Genomic DNA, 19,448 nt, shown 5'->3' on the forward strand with positions numbered 1-19,448 from the left:
GTGTGTGTCTGAGAGTAAGCAAGCAGTACCATTCTGCCCATTCTACTCTTCATATTCTCCTTGTGTGTTTAAGGCTCAGCTCAAGCCTTGCTTCCTTTATGAAGTGTTTCCTGACAACCAGCTATTGCCTTATTGATTTGCTTGCATCGCCAGTCCTGCCCCATCCTGCCCTGTTCACATGTAGCATCGTGAGGGGTACTGATGTGACCATCTTCCTCCCTTGTTAAGGCATGGGCCCTGGCAGCCTGCCCTCCTCTTGCAATGCCCTCTATTTTATCACAACCTGTCCCAAGCCAACATCCTCAGTGTCAGCTTCCACACTTCCTTGCCTCGTCCCTCAGTTTACAGGAACTGTGGACTGGCCACTGAAACACCTCTAGCCTGGTCCCTGCCTTAGACCAGGCTGTCAGCAGTCCTTCCCTGGGCTGCTGAGTTATCTGCTCGGTGACAGTCCTCCAGCTGGTCTTCTTCCTGGGACCAGGACCAGGATGAGGAGAGCAAGGTGCCCGAAGCACAACATTGAAGGAAGCGCTCACTCACAGAGTCAAGCCAGTGCGGGGTTGGCACCTGAGAGTGAGTGCCTCCTTAGATTTAGCCTAAGCTTGGTCCCAGCCCTGCCTCCCTCTGTCGTCCCCCTGCTGGTTTCCCTCCGTCTGGTTACTGAGATGATCTTTTCAGGTACGAACGATGTCCAGCCTGATTATTAGTTTCCCAGAGGATAAAATTCAAGTCTTTGGGTTGACTTCAATGTATCTTCTAGCCTCATCTCTTGTCACTCTCACTGCCCCCACCAACGAACTCTACATTCCACCCACCCTGGCCGACCAAGAGTCCCTTTAGTATGCTGTGCCCCTGACCTCCCTCCAAACCTTTAAACTTGATTTTCTTCCCTCCTTTCGAATTCTCCCCTTTTTGGTGAATTCTTATTCATTATTCAAAACTCAGCATGACCCCGTGTTACCTTCTATGTGAGGCTTTCCAGAATTCTCTGGAACAAATTAAGTCATTCCTTCCCACCCCCCACCCCCCACCCCTAAGCATAATGTACTCACTTAATTATAGCATATGTTTCATTTAGTGGTAAGTAATTTTTTGTATATTTTTTATTCCCCAGGAAACCAAAGGGTTAAAGTCCCAGGTTCATATTAGAATCGTTTGGAAGTTTTTTCTAAGTACTGCTGCAAAGTTCTGCCCCAGAGCCAGATTGTCTGGTGTGGCCTGGGCATCTTGGTTTTTTTTTCCTTAAAGCTTTTGGGTGATCCTAAAGTGCAGCCACGGACTAAAACCTCAGCACTGGGCCGTGAGCTGCTTGAGAGGGAGGGCCACGTCCCTCTCACGTCTGTGGACTTCTCTCCTCACTGCTCCATGCTCTCCCTCCTCCTCCCCTCTCCTCGGACCTTGCAAGAGGCCTGGCTTATAGCAGGAAGTCACGGAGAGCTGTGGAATTAGTGACCACTCACTTCATTGGTTGGCTCGGTGATTGGGGTTATTGAAAAGGGGGTTCAGTCAGCTACCACTGTTCCTCAGCACGGGCTTTGGGGTGAGGGAGTCTGCAGAGACGGGTCCCGCCGGTGTGGAACTGATATGTGATATCCAGGCGCACCACCAAGTGACTTGTTCTAATGCTCTGACTCCTAAGACTTGCCTTTCTTCATTGCTTTGAACACCAAGTGAGCTGTAATGGCCCTTTTTTTTGGTTTGCAGAGCCATACATACAAAACATACCTTACTATCTCCTCCCCTATCCACTGGACGCGCAGTTTGCTAGCCATTGGAGGAAAAATTAGAGACTACATTGCACTTCCTTATTAGGACTCCCCTTCTGCAGTTGGCTCACTGGACTCAGGGAAGGTGTCCCTGGACCTTTACAGGCTGTGTAACACCCAGGGGGACTTAGGTAACAAGTAGTAATATTACTCAATATGGCATTACCTGCCTATATACGCACCTCCCTCAGTCGGCTAGACCAACAAACTTAAATGTCAGACTTTCCAAAATAATCGTCAGAGAGGTGCTATGGACTGCATCTGATATTTACAGTTCTCTCCAGCAAAGGTGAGCTGACTTTTGTTGCAAGTGTTCTCCATTGCAAATTAGAAAGGGATTTTTTTTTTCCATTTGTACATATGCCTTTGATATTATTACTCTCTTTACTTTTATTTGATTTTTGTAAAAGTCCATAAATGTATTAGAACACATAATGGCCCTTAGCTGTGGCTGCTAAAAATAATTGGAAAAAGTGAGGGCTTAGTGTTTGGAGAAGCCTAAATAGTTTATTTTAAATAGTTTCAAGCCCGGCTGGGCATGTCTCAGTGGTTGAATGTCGTTCTATGAACCAGGAGGTCACAGTTTGATTCTAGTCAGGGCACATGCTGGGGGCTGCAGGCTCGATCCCCAGTAGGGGGCATGCAGGAGGCAGCCAATCAATGATTCCCTCTCATCACTGATGTTTCTATCTCTCTCTCCCTCTCCCTTCCTCTCTGAAATCAATAAAAATATCTCTTTAAAAATTCTTTTGTTTTAACCTAAGAAAAATTCTCTTATAAAAGGTTTGTGTGATCATCACAATGAAGATCATCATTGAATTCACAATACCACCACAGAATGTTTTTCATTGAAAATCACTTTGTAAATAAATGATGCCATGAATTACAGAATAATGCATTAGCCATAGGTAACTGAAATACTTAAGACAATTTTTAAAAAGTGTATTGGCTAAAAATTACTCTGAGAAAAACTCTGTAGACCATTACTTAAAATTGTTCTGTTTAGTTTACAGGTGGTTTAAAATGATGCTGGGGGGAAAGATGTGCCCCCTGAGGGATTGTCAGGAAGAATCAAAAGCGGCTTTAGCAAAGAGACAGATATGGAAATGTGATATTTGTCAGGGGAAATGAGGCTAGATTAAATAAAATGGAATCGGCCCCATGATAGAAAATGCCTTAATGGGAAATCATACTTGAGGCCTCCTTTGTCTTCTGAAAGACCAAGAGCTGAGCTGGCCAACAATGGCCTGAAGCCCAGCTATGGCGGAGGGAGGAGCGTGAGCCTCAGGTCCTGTTTGTTTCTCAGGTCAGGTTCAACCCCCTGAAAGCCCAGCTGAATTAAAATCTCCCTTAGGCTCCTGAAAGGCTCCCGGAATCACAGCCTGGCCTCTCTCAACATGGAGACTGCCTCCAGTCCTGAGGAAGACAGGTGCCAGGAGGGCTCCAAGTTCCTGCTTGCCCTTTAGAAATCTCCCTCCTGTGTAGGGAGATCTTGCTTGTTCTGTGTCTTTGGAATTCCAATATTCCATGGCCTACATCTTCTCCTCTCAAACATGTATTAGACAAATACAAACTTTAAGTAAAAAAAAAAAAAAGTATCGGAGAGGTTATGTGTTTCAGTGGAAAGCACAGCAGCCTAAAAGTGCTTTCAGATTCTCGGAGGCCAGCAAGGGTGCACCCAGATGGGGTGGGGATCTTGTTCTAATGCACAGCCGGTGTCTGCAGGTCCCAGTGGAGCCCTACAGGCTGCATTCCTAGCGAGTTCCCCCAGGGAGCCCGTGCTGTTGGTCCAGGGCTTTTAGTCTGAGGAGCAAGGATCTAGACCTCATTTCAAATACTGACTTCTCATGGCCTCAGCTTCCTGCCTGTAAAATAAGGGACTTTGAACTAAAATACCCTTTAATTCTGACCACCACCAGCAGCAGCAGCATGAGTAGAGAGCTGACAAGGCTGGTCCATGTCAAGAGCAGATCTCTGCTCTGAGTTTTCAAGGACTCCCCATTCAGCACCGTGAGAGCAAAGTGGAAATGGGAAAACAAGACAGGAAGTACATACAGTTTTTATTCTGATGGTCCCAGGGTTTCCAGTTTTAGTCACATGGTGCCTTTGCTAACATTGAAAAGTCTGGCTTTAATTAGATCATAGGATCAACAAATAACCTTCCAATTGTTTCATTTGTTTTAAGTAAGCTACTAGGTAGGCTGAACGCTCTCCACGGCATGCCCAATGGAACAGCCTAATTACCGGGTAATAACCCAACGTAGGCACACAAGGTTATTACCTTAGAATCTGAAACCTATTTTTAACCAGAGTAGAAGTGAAGATACAGCTTAATACTACCTTTTCTTCTAAACCTCTCAGTGGTGGAGGAATTTAATTCCTCAAAATCATTCTTATCCTTCAGGATTCTCTCAGATGTTCCCTCCTCAGTAAAACTTTCCCAGAGGCCACAGTCAGAATCAGTAGCCACCTCCCGCCCCTCGGGTCCCACTTACGCACCCATCAAACCACACACCTCACGGTTGGGCTCATTCAGCTATCTGCCTATTGTCTCCCTCACTGACTTACAAGCCCTTTGAGCCATCTTGATGGTGTAGAGCAGTGGTTGGCAAACCGCAGCTTGCGAGCCACATGAGGCTCTTTGGCCCCGTGGCATGGGCCATGAAGTTTCAATCACACTGTACGTGTGCGCCCACACGTGGTATTTTGTGGAAGAGCCACACTCAAGGGTCCAGTTTGCCGACCACTGGTGTAGGGACTTGGAGCCCAGGCACCTGAGGTCATATGTCCTCAGGAGGCCATGGAAAGTTCTGGCCCGGATGCCCCTCTCTGTAGTGGCCATGATCAGATGGGGTTGTTGGAGGGTTGTGTGAAATAATGGGTGTGACACCAGCTCCCTCCTCTCCTGAGTAGGTGTCTGATGAATATTTGCTATGTTTTACCTTCTCTAAGGTCAGGGAACATGACTTATAATCCTTACATTCTCACACTTCAGGAAAAGTCATGTAGAGTGGGTGCTTAACAAATTCTTTAAAGTTGAATTTAATATCCTGTCATTTAAGGAGATGGAGTGTATTTATTTTAGGCATAGCAATAATACGAGATGGAAGAACCATTTGGTTTTCCCCTAATAGCTGGTAGTGATTGCGTTTCTGAAATTTATGAAATGTATTTTGAAGTAGTTATTAAAATTCTGACAGAGATTTATTTCTGGTTTGCTTAGTTGAGAAATCCTGAACACAAGTGGAAAAAAGATAAACACTATACAGGAAAAAGAAACTATATTAACAGGTAGTTCTTATAGGATATCCATTTTTCTATATTTATATGTATAAAACTTCTGGAAGAGTTACAAAAAATTGATAATAGTAACCTTTGGGAAAAGGGTCAAGGGTAGAGGAGAAGGAACGTTTTATTTTCATTTTATATGTTTCTATATGGTTTGAATTTTTGGCCACGTAGGCATATTTGTTTGTTTAATAAATGTTAACAGGGATATCTGGGGGAATTGAAGGATGGACCATTTTAATTTTACTCTTTTATATATTAAAACCCCTAATACATTTTAAACTTCTATTTTTAAATGGCTTAAGTACCAAGTGCTAATGAGAAATGAGGGTTTTCTGCCCCTACCAAGTCCCTCAGCGTCTCCATCACAGAAGTCCAGGGTGAGCTCAGCCTTGACTACCTCTGAGCTTCCGGAAGCTCCTGGGACGGGCTGTGTCCTCACACTACTGCTGGGTGGGGGAGAACTAGCACCTAGTTAGGAGCCTTAACGTACTGGAATCATCGCTTCATAAAGCCATGCTCTGGCTTAGAGAATACGAGGCTAAGCGCCTGCCTGGAAGAAGGGGGGTGACAGGATGTGGAGACCATCCGGCAGGAGTATCATCCCTCCCCCACCCAAAAAGCAGGGGAGTTGCCCTCCTTGGACCAAAGCATGGAAGCCAGTACTTTTTAACAACAGATTGGATTTTCAATTTTCCTCTGGCACCACCGAGCTGTTTTCAGCATTGACCCCTGACCACCACCAGGGTTGGGAATGTGCCCCTTTGAAGTGTCTTAGAAGGAGTAATGCACCCCTTGTCCTATGGGAGGGCAGAATGAAGCAGCATTTCCCCCTAGCTCCTGTCAATCATTTTTCCTGTTACTCCCAACTTAGCTAACTCTACGAAGGTGATGTCTAGGGAGAAGGCACCTCAGACATGTTGAGGTACTGCTTTCAATCTTAGGTGGTACCACCCACCACACAGGGGCCTGGACAAACTGGGATGTTTTCACAGGAGGCCAACCAGGGTGTTGGAGGAATCATGACCACACTATACAATGAACTGCTGGCCGACTGGAATGTAGTCACCACTCACTTTTCTGTGGTCAAATCGTTACCTTCTCTGTACCTCAGGCTCCCTTCCCCCGCCCCCCCCCCCCCCCCCCCCCCATAGTATTAACCTCCAAGGGTCATGATGAGAATAAATGAGTCCATTCACGTAAGCACTTAGAATTGGTAAGGGTTCAGCAAGTGCTAGTGATCATTGTTTTTGTTGTTGTTCCTGGGGCTGGAGCTCAAGAAAGACTCCCAAGTGCTCAGATTGCAGCAGCCATGGGCCACTCTTGATCTGTGGGAGCTCTCATTCTGATTCGTGGGCATTTTTCAAGAAACAGACATTATTATGAACAAGCTTAGCTACTGATTATTCTTCTGAGAATAAACAAAAGAGCAAACTTGAGCCTCTTATAAATAAGAGCTATTGCATATGTATTTCCCTGGGTGGATCTGTCTGCTTTTGGAATTCCTTTGTCTTGTGCTGATACATTCCTTTGCATTGTCTCCTGGACATGCATTGGGGCCCATGGTATGTGTAGTCTCTTTATTGAAAAGGATGATCTGTGTATGGTCAGCCCCATAGCTCAGAGACAAATATACCGTCCCACCCAGGTGAGGCTGGCCAGCCACCTCTTTGCAGTTTCCGAGTCTAAAGGAAAGCAGCTTTGTTTTGCCTTATTCTGCAATTGCTCCAACACTGGCCGTTCACTGTAGCTGTCTGAACTTGGCCGTCTGCAAAGCAGCATCCACATGTCATTGATGTGAGGGTCACCAGACTGTCAAGTGCTCTTTTTCTGGGTTCTTATATTGTTCCATTAATAGTGTGGTAAGCAAATGAATTCAGGACGAATGTTTAAGTGGGCTATTTCCCAAATGAATCCAAAGCAATACATCAGCCAGTGGTTTGCTTGTGTGTGTTTTTAAGCCTACAACTTAGATGCTGCTGAGTATCTTGAATGTGCCTTTGAAAAGGGGCTGTTCAAATGGTGCTTCGGTGAAGCAAGGGAAAAGTTAGAAATAAAGGAAAGGTGTGTTCGCAGCTTTTTAAACACCACATTCAGATATAACGAACTTACATTGTTAACTATGCCCTTTCCCCTGGACACTGCACACCCTTTTAGAAACCTCCCTGAAGTAACATTTGCCACATCTAATGTCATTAAATCCTGAGAAAGAACCTGGACAGCGTTTACGGGGCCTGGTCTTTAGAAGAAGCAAGTGAATTAGAAAATTCAAGTGTATATACTCACACTGACGCAACAGGGACATCTACCTAGCTCTTGGTTTTCCATTTCCTTCCTTATGGAAGCGAAGCCAACTGTGATGAGTGGCATCATTTCCAAAGTGCTGACAGCGATTCCCCCTTCTCCTTACACTCCAAGAAAAAGTTTCCTGTTATGCACGGAACGTGAGACTATTTTCAGAATAAATCTTGTAATCTCTGAACTCACCTTCCCCAGCTTTCTTTCCTCCCTAAGAAAGAGCCAGGGCTTTCAGAAGGGACTAGAGAGAAAGCACCCATGGAATCCTAAAGGGTCCCTAAGGGTCTGACCTTGGCCCAGGTCATGTGCTACAGGCAGAGATTGGAAGCAGACTGGGAATCCACTCTGACCTGGGAGCCCTTGACTAAGCCCCTCATCGTGGCCTTGTCATGGAGGTAAGTCAGGCATTCTGACCAAGGGTGATGTAACTGTGAGTCACATTATAGACTTGTTCTGTGTGGAGACTCCTTATGCCTGCCCGCTCTGCACCCATCCCCACAACTGGTGAGAAGGTGACTGTTTTGTTTTTTGCCCTTGCCATTGGTCATGGCAGCCAAAGGTAGCCCACAGAGCTTACCCCGCAACTTGAAGGCTGATCAGTGTGTCCTAAAGGATATGTTTTTAGAGGAAACTTTTGCCATGCAAAAAGCTGGAATGTAATTTGCTCCTTGTTCATTTGCTGTTACATGTGTCGTTTACTCTCAATCGCTGACTGTTTCTTTGTTTTCTGTGTGTTGCAGGCAGCATAGTCTACCTCGGGATGATGGTGGGGGCGTTCTTCTGGGGAGGACTGGCAGACAAAGTGGGAAGGAAACAGTCTCTTCTGATTTGCATGTCTGTCAACGGAACCTTTGCCTTCCTTTCTTCGTTTGTCCAAGGTTATGGCTTCTTTCTCTTCTGTCGCTTACTTTCCGGATTCGGGTAAGGTTTTCTCCTTCATATTTTATAGTAAAGTGTTTATTCTTCATAATTATATGTGTTCTCTACTCTAGAGGACCTCATTACCAAGAAATCATCCCTTAACACATCTCCTTCGCTATCTTCATGTCAGCCTTATGGACCATAATGCTGGTTCTTAGAAATGCAATTACCAGCATTTACATCCAGAAGAGAAGGGAACATATATCTATGTTCTCATGGCTGATTCTTTTAGTATTTTACTTCTAGGAAATGGGTATTGTTTTAAATGGAAAGCTGTTTCCATGGCAGAGCACATTCATAAATGTATTTTTCTTCTGAAAATTTAATTCAAGCAAGAAATAGCTCTGGTCCTATATTATGGATAATTAAAAGTTTGAACCATTCAGGCACTCTCTTAAATCCAGGACGAGAGTGTCTCCAGTAAATGTTGTTTTATTGATCTATAATCACAGCATATTTAACTAGGTGGGAAACCTGCTTCCTGAGATGGAATAGGTTTTTTGTTTTTTTTAAGCTCTTGACTTTCTGTTGAACTAACAGAAGTTGTGCTGTTAGCCAAGTGCAATGGCATAGTACAGCCAATGGTGTAGTCATTTTCGTTAAAGAGCTTGAAGCACTTGTTACTACTAAGCCAGTCCAAGCTTAGGAACCCAGAAGCTCAATTAGGAGAGTCCAAGGAACTCTGCTTAGATAAGGAAAAAAAATAGTAGAAATAAAAAATTTCTGATTTGTGCTTGAGCACTTTATTTTCATTAGAGACATTCTTTCTAAAGTGCATAGCATAAGATGAATCTATAGGAATCATAAAATAAAATAAGTAAATGGAGAAAGGGAAGAAGACAGTGCTGGGTTATGAATTTGAGCAGCATATCAGTTGTGGTTGTTGATGGTAAATGTACCCACAGAGCAAAACACAGTTTTGCCAGAAGAGAAGGTCAGAGAACTACAACATGCTTTTTTATTAATTACATAGAGTAGTACTTTAAAATCAGAGGTAAGATTAGCAGAAATATAAAGCATCAGAAAGAAAGTGCATAAGTGGGTTACTTCAAGAGCACAAAGATTTCCCCATGCAGACTAATGGGGCACTTGTATAGCTCATTCAAAATAATTTTAAATTTTTATATGATTTTCTTCTACAAGATTTGTATACATACTGAGATTGGTGTATTATTCACAAATTTTTATAAACTTCTTTTTTAATCTTCTTACAGCCCCTCACATGCTACATTCTGCACACAATGGGCACTTTGCAAATATGAGACTAAATTGCACAAATTTCAGGAAATTTCATCAGAGTCAATACATTTCAGTAAACCATTCGAGTAAACCTAGAGCAGTGGTCCTCAACCTTCTGGCTCTTTAAATACAGTTCCTCATGTTGTGACCCAACCATAAAATTATTTTCATTGCTACTTCATTACTGTAATGTTGCTACTGTTATGAATTGTAATGTAAATATCTGATATGAAGGATGGTCTTAGGCGACCCATGTGAAAGGGTCGTTCGACCGCCAAAGAGGTCACGACCCACAGGTTGAAAACCACTGACCTAGAGGGTTAGAAAGTTTGGGAAAGTATAAAAATATTTTCTCCTTGGAAAATAAATGATCAGAATCAATAATTCACGTTGAAATGGTGGAAGAAAGGAGCTTTTCCTCAGTCTTTGATGTTCAAAGCTCTGTGTGAGACTGGCTTGCATACACTGCTGACCTGACGTGGGAAGGTAATTTGGTTCATGGATTCAAGGGTTGCAACATTCCTAATTCTGAGCAACTTGAGACACCGGAGGAAGAACAGGTGTTATTTGCAGCTCTCTGTTAAAGGACCTTCTCAAAGTCCATGGGATAAGACATTCTTGCCCCCAGGAAAGGCCTACGTAATACCACCAGCCTGTCTGGAGAAGGCTAATAGCCTAAGTTCTGAATTTTCCAGTCCTTTCCATTTGCAGTCTTATCCAGGAAATTCCAACCATATCCACAGATTCAAAAGTACCTGACGGTGGCCAAATTATTATAGTAATTGCTAATCTGATGTGATATGATCAACCCAGTTGACTGCAGAGAAGAGGGCCATTATGGTGGCTGCAAAATACTCAAAATGAATGGACTGTCCAGAAGCTAATTCAAGGGCAGTACAGAGCAGAGACTACTTGGGTATATTCATGACATCATCTTCTCTGTTGCAGATAAATCATCCTTCCACTAGCAGGATGACCTCTAAATAACATAATTTACCTGGCAAAGCACAGATAGTGTATTGCTAACTCAGCAAGCTCTCTAAGTTGTAATGCCAGAGGCAAGTGCACTGTGCCTTTGCGAAGTTGGCACAGGACTAGGAGTCCAGAGGCCAAGTCCATCTACCCTGCCCTTTACTGTGAGCCTCGGGAAAGTCACTCGGGTTCTCCAGGCTGATACATCTTTTGGAAAGCTAGTATGAGGATCAAGTGAGATAATGTGTTAAGAGTACATGGTAGAGGAGGAAGTGTGGGGTAATGTTTAGGAACAGTCCCCTATGGTTTGGCACTTACTGTTCTCTGTTATTCGTCCCCGTCCTGCCTGTGCTCACTGCCTCCGGATGATAGCAGAGGGAGAGTAAAGAAAGAGGCCTCTTTCTGGCTTTGAAATTTCAAGTCTTGCCCATGAGGGAAACAGAAAGGAGGAACCACAGGCAAAAGACTTGGGAGAAATCAGGGCAAGTAAAATGGCGCCTCCCTGCTCCCCAGAATAGATGGAGATCCGCTCGGCTGGGGGCAGGGCTGAGAGGAGCCGCCAAGTAAGCTTACTGACCTGACCCACATGACAAAACTCCCACAGTTCTGTGAGATCCAGCAACTAAGGGGACCTGGGAAATGAAGTTAAAGAAAATGAAGAAAGATAGTGATCTTTCTTAGCTGAGTTTATGGGTAAAGTCGATGACAGAGGACTTTTTCATAAGTATTTTATTTATGTATAGTTGGCATATAATATTATATTTGTTATACACAGTGTGGCAAAAGAAATTATTTTCCAGTTGTTTGTATGGAAAATAATACAATAATTAATAAAAATGCAAGAATAAACTCCATATTTCATGTACTTTCAACTGTAAACCTATTTTTGCCCCACCTGTATTTCAGGTGTACAATATAGTGACTCAACATTTTTATACCATACATCATGATCACCATGCTAATTCTAATAACTGAGTGACTTGAGGTACTAGTAATCATCTGTTACCACACACATTTATCATAATATTATTGACTGTATTTCCCTTTCCCGTTTCACCCTTCCCCCCTAACTTTTCCCTTCTGGTGGCCATCCCTTAGGTCTCTGTGAGTCTGTTTTTGTTTTGTTTTGTTTGTTCAATTGTTTTGTTTTATTGTTAGATTCCACATATAAGTGAAACCATATAGTATTTGTCTTTCTCTGCCTTACTTATTTCACTTAGCATAATACCCTGTAGAACATCCATGTTGTCACAAGTGGCAAGGTTTTCTTCTTTTTTAATGCTGCATAATATTCCACTGTGTACACACACACACACACAAACACACACACACACAATATCTTCTTTATCAATTCACCTGTCGATGGACACCTAGGTTTTCCTCAGTAGCTCTAGAGTTCATCTGGACACTCTATCTCTGAATTGCTGGGTGGTCTCAGCCAAGTCTCTTTTTTTCTCTAATTCCACTCCAGTTCACCTCAAAAAACACTTCAGCACCTGCTCTACCCCTGAAACCATGCTGGGTCTTTCATGGATGTAGGTGAGCCCAGGCCCTGAGAAAGACCCAGGGAATTCTCTTTTGTGTTCTTGGTAGCAATTATTGATGCCTTAAAATATTTGCTTTTTATGTGTTTATTTTCCTCTTCCCCCAGCATGTGAATTCCAAGAGGATAGGGATTGACAAGACAAGTGTGTCTGCTCTTTAACTGCTTAGTTGCCCAACGTGAGCGTGGTTACTATAAAGGGTGGAGTGAAAGCAGCAGACTGCACAGACCTATATGGAGGGTGCACCTAGAAGTGAAATAGATAGAAAGTGAAAGAGATACTAATTCTTACTTCATCTGTATAAGCAGAAGAGTTCTAGTCAAGTGAACAAAAGTTTAACTTGCATAATAAAAACAGAGTTCAATTACAAGACTTGAGCCAGTTTATAGATGAAGAACCCCTTGGATGAAAGATCCCAGGTCCCCTTGATGAAAGATCCTGGTATATTTATACTGTTAATCTTTCAGCCTTCCTCAAGATACCTATAGCCTTTTACCAGTGTAATTGTGCATGAGGGAAAAGAAAATAATCAGACTTTTCAGGACTTATTACTGGGCACTGCTTCTGAACTGACACTCCAGGAGACCTAAATTGTTACTGTGGCCTGGCCAGTGTGGCTCAGTGGTTGACCATTGACCTATGAACCAGGAGGTCACAGCTCAATTCCCAGTCAGGGCATATGCCCAGGTTCCAGGCTCAATCCCCAGTGTGGGGTGTGCAGGAGGCAGCTGATCAATGAATGATTCTTTCTCATCATTGATGTTTCTATCTCTCTCTCCCTTTCCCCTCCTCTCTGAAATAATAAAAAAACATTTTTTTAAAAAGTCAGGGTAAGGATTTATGGAAGACAGATAATCAATGGAGTTTTAGCTCAGGTTCATCTCAAAGTGGGTTCAGCGGGTCCCTGAATCCATCCTGTGGTTATTTCCCAGGTCCCATTCTGTCACAACTGAAAGACTCTTCACATTGGGACAGCACCTGCCTACTGGCTCCATACACTGGGAATCTCAGAGGAGGGGGAGAATTTCTGGGTCACAGTCTATTCCAGGGGTGGGCAAACTTTTTGACTCGAGGGCCACAATGGGTTCTTAAACTGGACCGGAGGGCCGGAACAAAAGCATGGATGGAGTGTTTGTGTGAACTAATATAAATTCAAAGTAAACATCATTACAGAAAAGGGTAGGGTCTTTCTTTTTTTTTTTAGTTTTATTCATTTCAAACGGGCCGGATCCAGCCCGCGGGCCATAGTTTGCCCACGGCTGGTCTATTCTAACCATCCAGTAATGGAACCAGGAATCCCCCAGCTAGGACTTAAGTTGCAGTTAAGTTCTTTTGAACTAGCAACTCTGTGGGTCCTAAAATCCAAGGTTAAGATGCCTTCATGTTGATTTTATTGAAAACACTGTAGGTTGTTCTATCTTATTTTATTGTTGAAACGTCATTTGCAGCACTAGGTTATATTTCTGTTTCTGCATATAAGGAGACGGGAAGGAGCTCTGGTTTTGGCCTGATGACTATCAGGGCTTATGGTTTCATTGCCTCTAACTGTGCTTTCTGCTTAATTTACCACACCAAGTCATGAATATATCTTCTTAGTAACATAAATATGTCCAGCTGCTATATTCTGTGTGACTTTCAATATTTATTCAGTGCCAAGAATAAATTTCCTGCCAGGGACAACAGTGTTTTTGCGGGAATGAGGAATAAGGCATCACCAATTATTCAGCTGTCTCTCACTTTCCTAAGTGAATCTCACTCCAGGGAACAGACACTTCCTTCTCCTCTTTTGTTACAGAAAATTAGAAAGATGGAAAATGGAATTGACACCATTGATTCATTTTCATTTGCCCAGGATTAAATTATTTGCTTCCAGTCACTGTTAATTATGGGGATGATAATGCTTCAGATGCTGGGTGATGTCCAGGTTGGGAGCTGCTCACTGAGGGCCTGGAGCTGCTGAGCATGAAGGTCAGGAGAAAAATATAATAACAACAGGAAGTGAGATGCAATTCCAATGTGTCTGTCTATCATAAGTGAATGGATAGTCACTTCTCCCTCTGCATACAGAGCCTCACAAATGCATACTTCATAGCTCTTGGCAATGTCCATCCACTAGCTAGCTATATTGTTATAATAACCAGAATGCCTTTGTTTTGTAGAAATGATCACCATTAACTGGAGTTCTTCCAAGTGTTCTATATCTAGCATCTCATTATGTCCACAACATTTTTAAATAATTAGGAATGCAAAAGTATTATGCCTTTTTTAAAATATGTAATTTTATTGAGTTCAGAAAAGAAAGAAGAGGGAGAGAGAGATTGAAACATCAATGATAAGAATCATTGATCTGCTGCCTCCTGCACACGCCCTACTGGGGACCGAGCCCGCAACCCAGGCATGGGCTCTTGACCACAATCAAAACTGGGACCCTTCAGTCCCCAGGCCAACGCTCTATTCACTGAGCCAAACCAGCGAGGGCATGCCTTTTTTAAATTAGAAAATTGAGGCACAGATAGATTGACTTCCAAATGTTCAGTAGACCCCCACCCAGGTCTTCTGCATCTTAGTCTAATTCTAAGCTATAAGATTTTCCTTCAAAAGTAGTCTTTCTTGCCCTAACCGGTTTGACTCAGTGGATAGAGCATCAACCTGCGGACTCAAGGGTCCCGGGTTCGATTCCGATCAAGGGCATGTATCTTGGTTGCGGGCATATCCCCAAGAGTGTGCAGGAGTCAGCTGATCGATGTTTCTCTCTCACTGATGTTTCTAACTCTCTATCCCTCTCCCTTCCTCCCTGTAAAAAATCAATAAAATATATATTTTTTAAAAGTAGTCTTTCTTTTAAGATATGTTTTACTTTCTTATCATATTGGAAAAATACAAACCCATTAAAAATTTTTCAAAACTTACATAGTGCTCACCTTGTGAGAAATGCTGTGTTAAGCACTTTATAAATATTGCCTCATTTAAACCTAATGGTGATCCTAGGAGGAAGGTACTATATATTCTACCAACGTTGTAGATGAGAAAATTGAGGCAGAGAGGTTAAGTAGCTGTCCAAGGTAAGTAGTGTCATCATAGCCAGTCAGTCTGGTTCCAGAGCTCATGTTCATAACCAGCAGACTGTGCTATCTCAGATTCAATGAGCAATGTCTCTGATTTCATAGGACACAATGCTCAATATATGATAGGAACTAAATAAACGTTTTTGAACGGACCAGTTCAGGAAGATTTCTGATTTAGAGAATCAAAATGGAAAGAACCCCCCCAATATGGAAGAAGAGGCAACAAACTAAACTAGCTTTAATCTAAAAATAATCATACACCCAAATTGTAAACAGAGGGTCAGTGTTTTCTTAGGCCTGTGTTGTCTGACAGGCCACATGTAGCAGCCAAGTACTTGAAATGTGGCCAAATTAGGATATACTGTAATTGCAAAATGCATAGCACTAAATTTCAGAAACTTAGCACATATAAAAGAACAAAAAATATTTCATTCATTAATAATTTTATATTGATCACATGTCAAAATGATAATATTTGGATATATTGGGTTAAATGAATATATGTAAAAAATTAACTTCATCTGATTTCTGCTGTATTTTAATATCTTTTCTAGAAAATTAAAAAAATATATGTGGCTCATGTGGTATTTCTATTGGAAAACATTGTCTTAGACAATGACTTTTATGAGAATTTCCAACATAAAGTTGATCTTTTGGACACACTTTATTTTCCTGTATACCCTTTCGTAAAGGTGCTGTTGATCTGAAGAGAGAAGTAACAGAGCAAAAGTTCTTTTAGACTCACAACCTGTAATTGTGAAAAATTAGCTATATGCACTCTTTAGAATTGGCCCTGTGTGCTCCTTGAGAGCAAGAACTTGTGATCTTCAAGCCTGTACTCCCAGCACCTGGTGATGTGCCTGGCTGAGTATGGCTGGGTAGGGGGTGGATGGGGAGATGATAGATGGATGGGTAAATGGTGGGTGGGCGGGAGGGTGAGTAGAGGAAGGAATGAGTAGATATGTACAGGCTGGAAAAGTCTGCATATTTTTATCATCATTTCTTACCGTTCATCATAATGATCATCTCTATTCATGACACTATTTAGGTGCTGTAGGAATGAATACATTCTTCCAGCTCTCTCAATAGGTAGATTAATTTTTTTCCAGGCAGCATTAGAATTCTGATCTATGACCATACCTATTCCCCCAGTGGTACCAGGTCTGCTGCTATCGACACATAGACTTCTGTAAGTTTGGGGGCTTAGGGTACCAATCTGATAGCAAATTGAAGCTACGTTTTCTTAGAAACACAATTGTGTCAATTTAAGTATTCATTTATATCTCAATCTTTTTAAAGTAATCACTTTCTACCAATTATTCTATTCATAGTTTATATAATATTGAACAACAGCAACTGCCCATGTTAAAGACCATTATTCTGTAAACGGTGGCTTTGGAGATTGGAGGACAAAAGCTATCCAAACCACCCATCAGTTTAGCACTGCCACTGGGCCTAGCAGATTCCCACTCTTGATGTGCTGAGTGGTTTAGTTACTATTAAGTGTTCTCCTGTTCCTATGTTGATTACTCACAATAGCCATATGGCTTCTAGTCAATATAGTAAGCTCATTTTCTGTGCAAACCCAGCTCATTCAGAGCCCGTTAGATCTCTGTTCTTTCATCTAAGCCTCTGAACAACCTCCTCTGTGATAGCCTATTTGCTTTCATGAAGAAGTCGCTGAAAAGCCCATCCTTGGGGCTGCTGCTTTTAACTGTTATTTCTGTGTCCAATTTAAAACATAATTAATTGCTTCTGAATTGCTGTGCAACTTGCCTGTGTCTTCCTTCCTCTTTTGTTGATTCTGAGTAAGGATTAAAAGGGTGTTTTTCATGCAACTTATCTGTAACTGTGATTTCTGCATAGGCAACATCATTCACTATTCTTATAAACCCATACTACTGTCTAGAGAGCTCTTGGTGGATTTTGCCCTCTGTGTTTCACCTGTATGAACCTGTGACTTTACAACAGTTATTCTTCCTTATTCATGTTCTTCCTTAACGCCCGTTTCCCAATGGAAACGGGAAGTGGAAGATTGAGGTAAGGGACTGTTTTGAAATCACGTGGTGAAATAAGTTAGAATGAAATTATTCTGTTACAGGCTCACTGGAGAATGAAAGCAGAGCAGAATTACCCAGTAGAATCCCTCCTCGGGACAGGAAGTTATCAGACATCCCATAATTTCTCCCCTAAGATGTCACACTTCAAGCCATTTTAAGTACAATTATTTTTATCTGCAACCTCACTCTTCCATTGCAGAAGCCCGAATTCCCACCCATCTCAATAGCCAGCATAAGTCAGTGTGATGAGGGGCAGGGACAAACAGTCCATCCCTAAGCTGCCACCTGAGCTGGAGGTGTGGCTGTGAAGTGTACAGGCCTTAGGACCACCAGGCTCCCAGTTTTTCCTCATGATTTGTGGAAACAGTGATATTGGTCGTTCTCCTTCCTCTTGCCGTGATAAACTGATTAAACTTAGGTGCCTCATTCTCCCGACAGAGGAGAAATCCTCTCTGTAAAGCAGATACACCCTTTGCCTTACACAGTATCCCACTCATGAATTTGTCTTAGATTACTGAGGAAAATCTGTTTCATGATATTCACCAGATGCCTAGTATTGAGTCAAATACAGAACATTTGAGGAACTTGTGTGTGTCTATGTGCATGCTCATATATAGAATGGGGGGGGGAGAGGGCTACCAACTCATTCTAGGAATGTTTTGCTTTTGTTTATTGATTTCAGATAGGAAGGGAGAGGGAGAGAGAGAGAAAGAATATCAATGATGAGAGAGAATCATCGATTGGCTGCCTTCTGCATGCCCCACACTGGGGATCGAACATGTGCCCTGACTGGGAATTGAATCATGGTTCATAGTAGATGCTCAACCACTGAACCATGCCAGCTGGGCAGGAATTTGTTTTAATACAGTTTTATTTAGTTTCTTTATATTCCTATAATTAAAGTTGTACAAACCTAAAATTAATATTATTAGGGAATAATCCCAATTCTGAAATGCCAGATATCAATGCTCTATTTCATTGTGTCAATTCAACTATTTGGAATCCACCTATGTAGAATGTGGATTTTCATTATTTCCTCTGTGCCTCCTATTGTCAAGGATAATTGAGATTTGACCCTTTTGACAGCTAATAAAATAGACTTAATATCCAATTCTGAGAAAATTCCTTCATAAGCACCCTGATCTAATTGCTTCATCATTGTAAACATAAATTATGTAAACGACACATAAGCATTCTGATGGGGAATGGAATAGTAATAGTTAACATCATAGCACACTGTAATGTTTTTCTCGCCTAAAGGATATCACAGTAAGACAAGGAGCAGTGTTTTCCCCAAAAGAGATGATCAGCTCACAATAAGAGATGTGAATGCTTGGGTTGTTTTATAGGTCTCTGAATCTGAAGGACTTTGCGAAGGATTTACATAGATTCCCTCCCTCATTTTCAGACTCATTCATCCACTGATATTGGAGTTCCTTGCTGTCTGTCTTACAAACATTGAGATACATCCATGCAAAAATAATCTCTTGAATAAAGAGGCATTGAATCAGAACCAGCTGGATTGCTCATATGCCCGTATAAGTTGGTAATCTCTTTTATGCAACATGATTTGTTTAAAACTAATAGGCGAGTCTACAGCCTTCCACTTGCCGTCTTAGTCACCCTGGAGTACATTGGTCTCAGTTCAGCATGGCCTGGCCTATCTTGAAATGCAATTGTGCCTTCACGAAGTGTGAGTTACTGCTCTTACATATGAACTGTCCAGAATCCTGACGAAACATTACTTAGGATGTGGAAAGTCAATAAAAACTGGGACTCTTTTTAAACATTGAGAAGTGAGGCCACTGAAGTAGGACCTTATGGTGCAGAGAAACGAATGCATCACATCAAGTGGAAAAAAAAATAGTGTCAAATGATTCAAGATGCAGACATTTATTTCCCATTAAAATTGGGTGTTGTCATGAAACCATTTTCAATCTGTTCAAGACTTTGTTGAATGTTTCGATTCAACTAGCTGTCCGTGGTTTGAGGTCCTCAGCAAGCCGACAGAGGACTGTGTGCCTGACGTGGTGAGGGACCGAGCCAGCTCTGACAACCGCCACTCACGCTTGTTTCTGTGTTGGGGGTCTGGTTGATGGACTGGGAGCTGTCTGGCTACCCTGGTGTGATGGCACTAAATTGTGCTGCATCTGAAGTCATATGGAATCATATTTCTAGAAATTTTAGTACAACTGCCACATTCATAGCCCAAGGAAACACATATAGATGCTTTCAGCTAGTGATTTTTAAACTCTTTGAACAGCAACTCTCATTAAGAAACACACTGGGACCCTA

General features: G+C 42.2%; 1 protein-coding gene across 1 annotated transcript in view; it reads left to right on the forward strand.

The window, feature by feature from the left end:
• Positions 1 to 19,448, forward strand: part of SV2C (synaptic vesicle glycoprotein 2C) — a 148,493-nt gene that overhangs the window by 56,657 nt on the left and 72,388 nt on the right. Inside the window, exon 3 of the mRNA XM_006775452.2 lies at positions 8,093 to 8,273. Within this exon, the coding sequence (XP_006775515.1) occupies positions 8,093 to 8,273 (181 nt within the window). The remainder of the gene's footprint in view (positions 1 to 8,092; positions 8,274 to 19,448) is intronic.

This window comes from Myotis davidii, unplaced genomic scaffold, assembly GCF_000327345.1.
Source record: "Myotis davidii unplaced genomic scaffold, ASM32734v1 scaffold44, whole genome shotgun sequence".
In the NCBI taxonomy this organism is placed as follows: Eukaryota; Metazoa; Chordata; class Mammalia; order Chiroptera; family Vespertilionidae; genus Myotis; species Myotis davidii.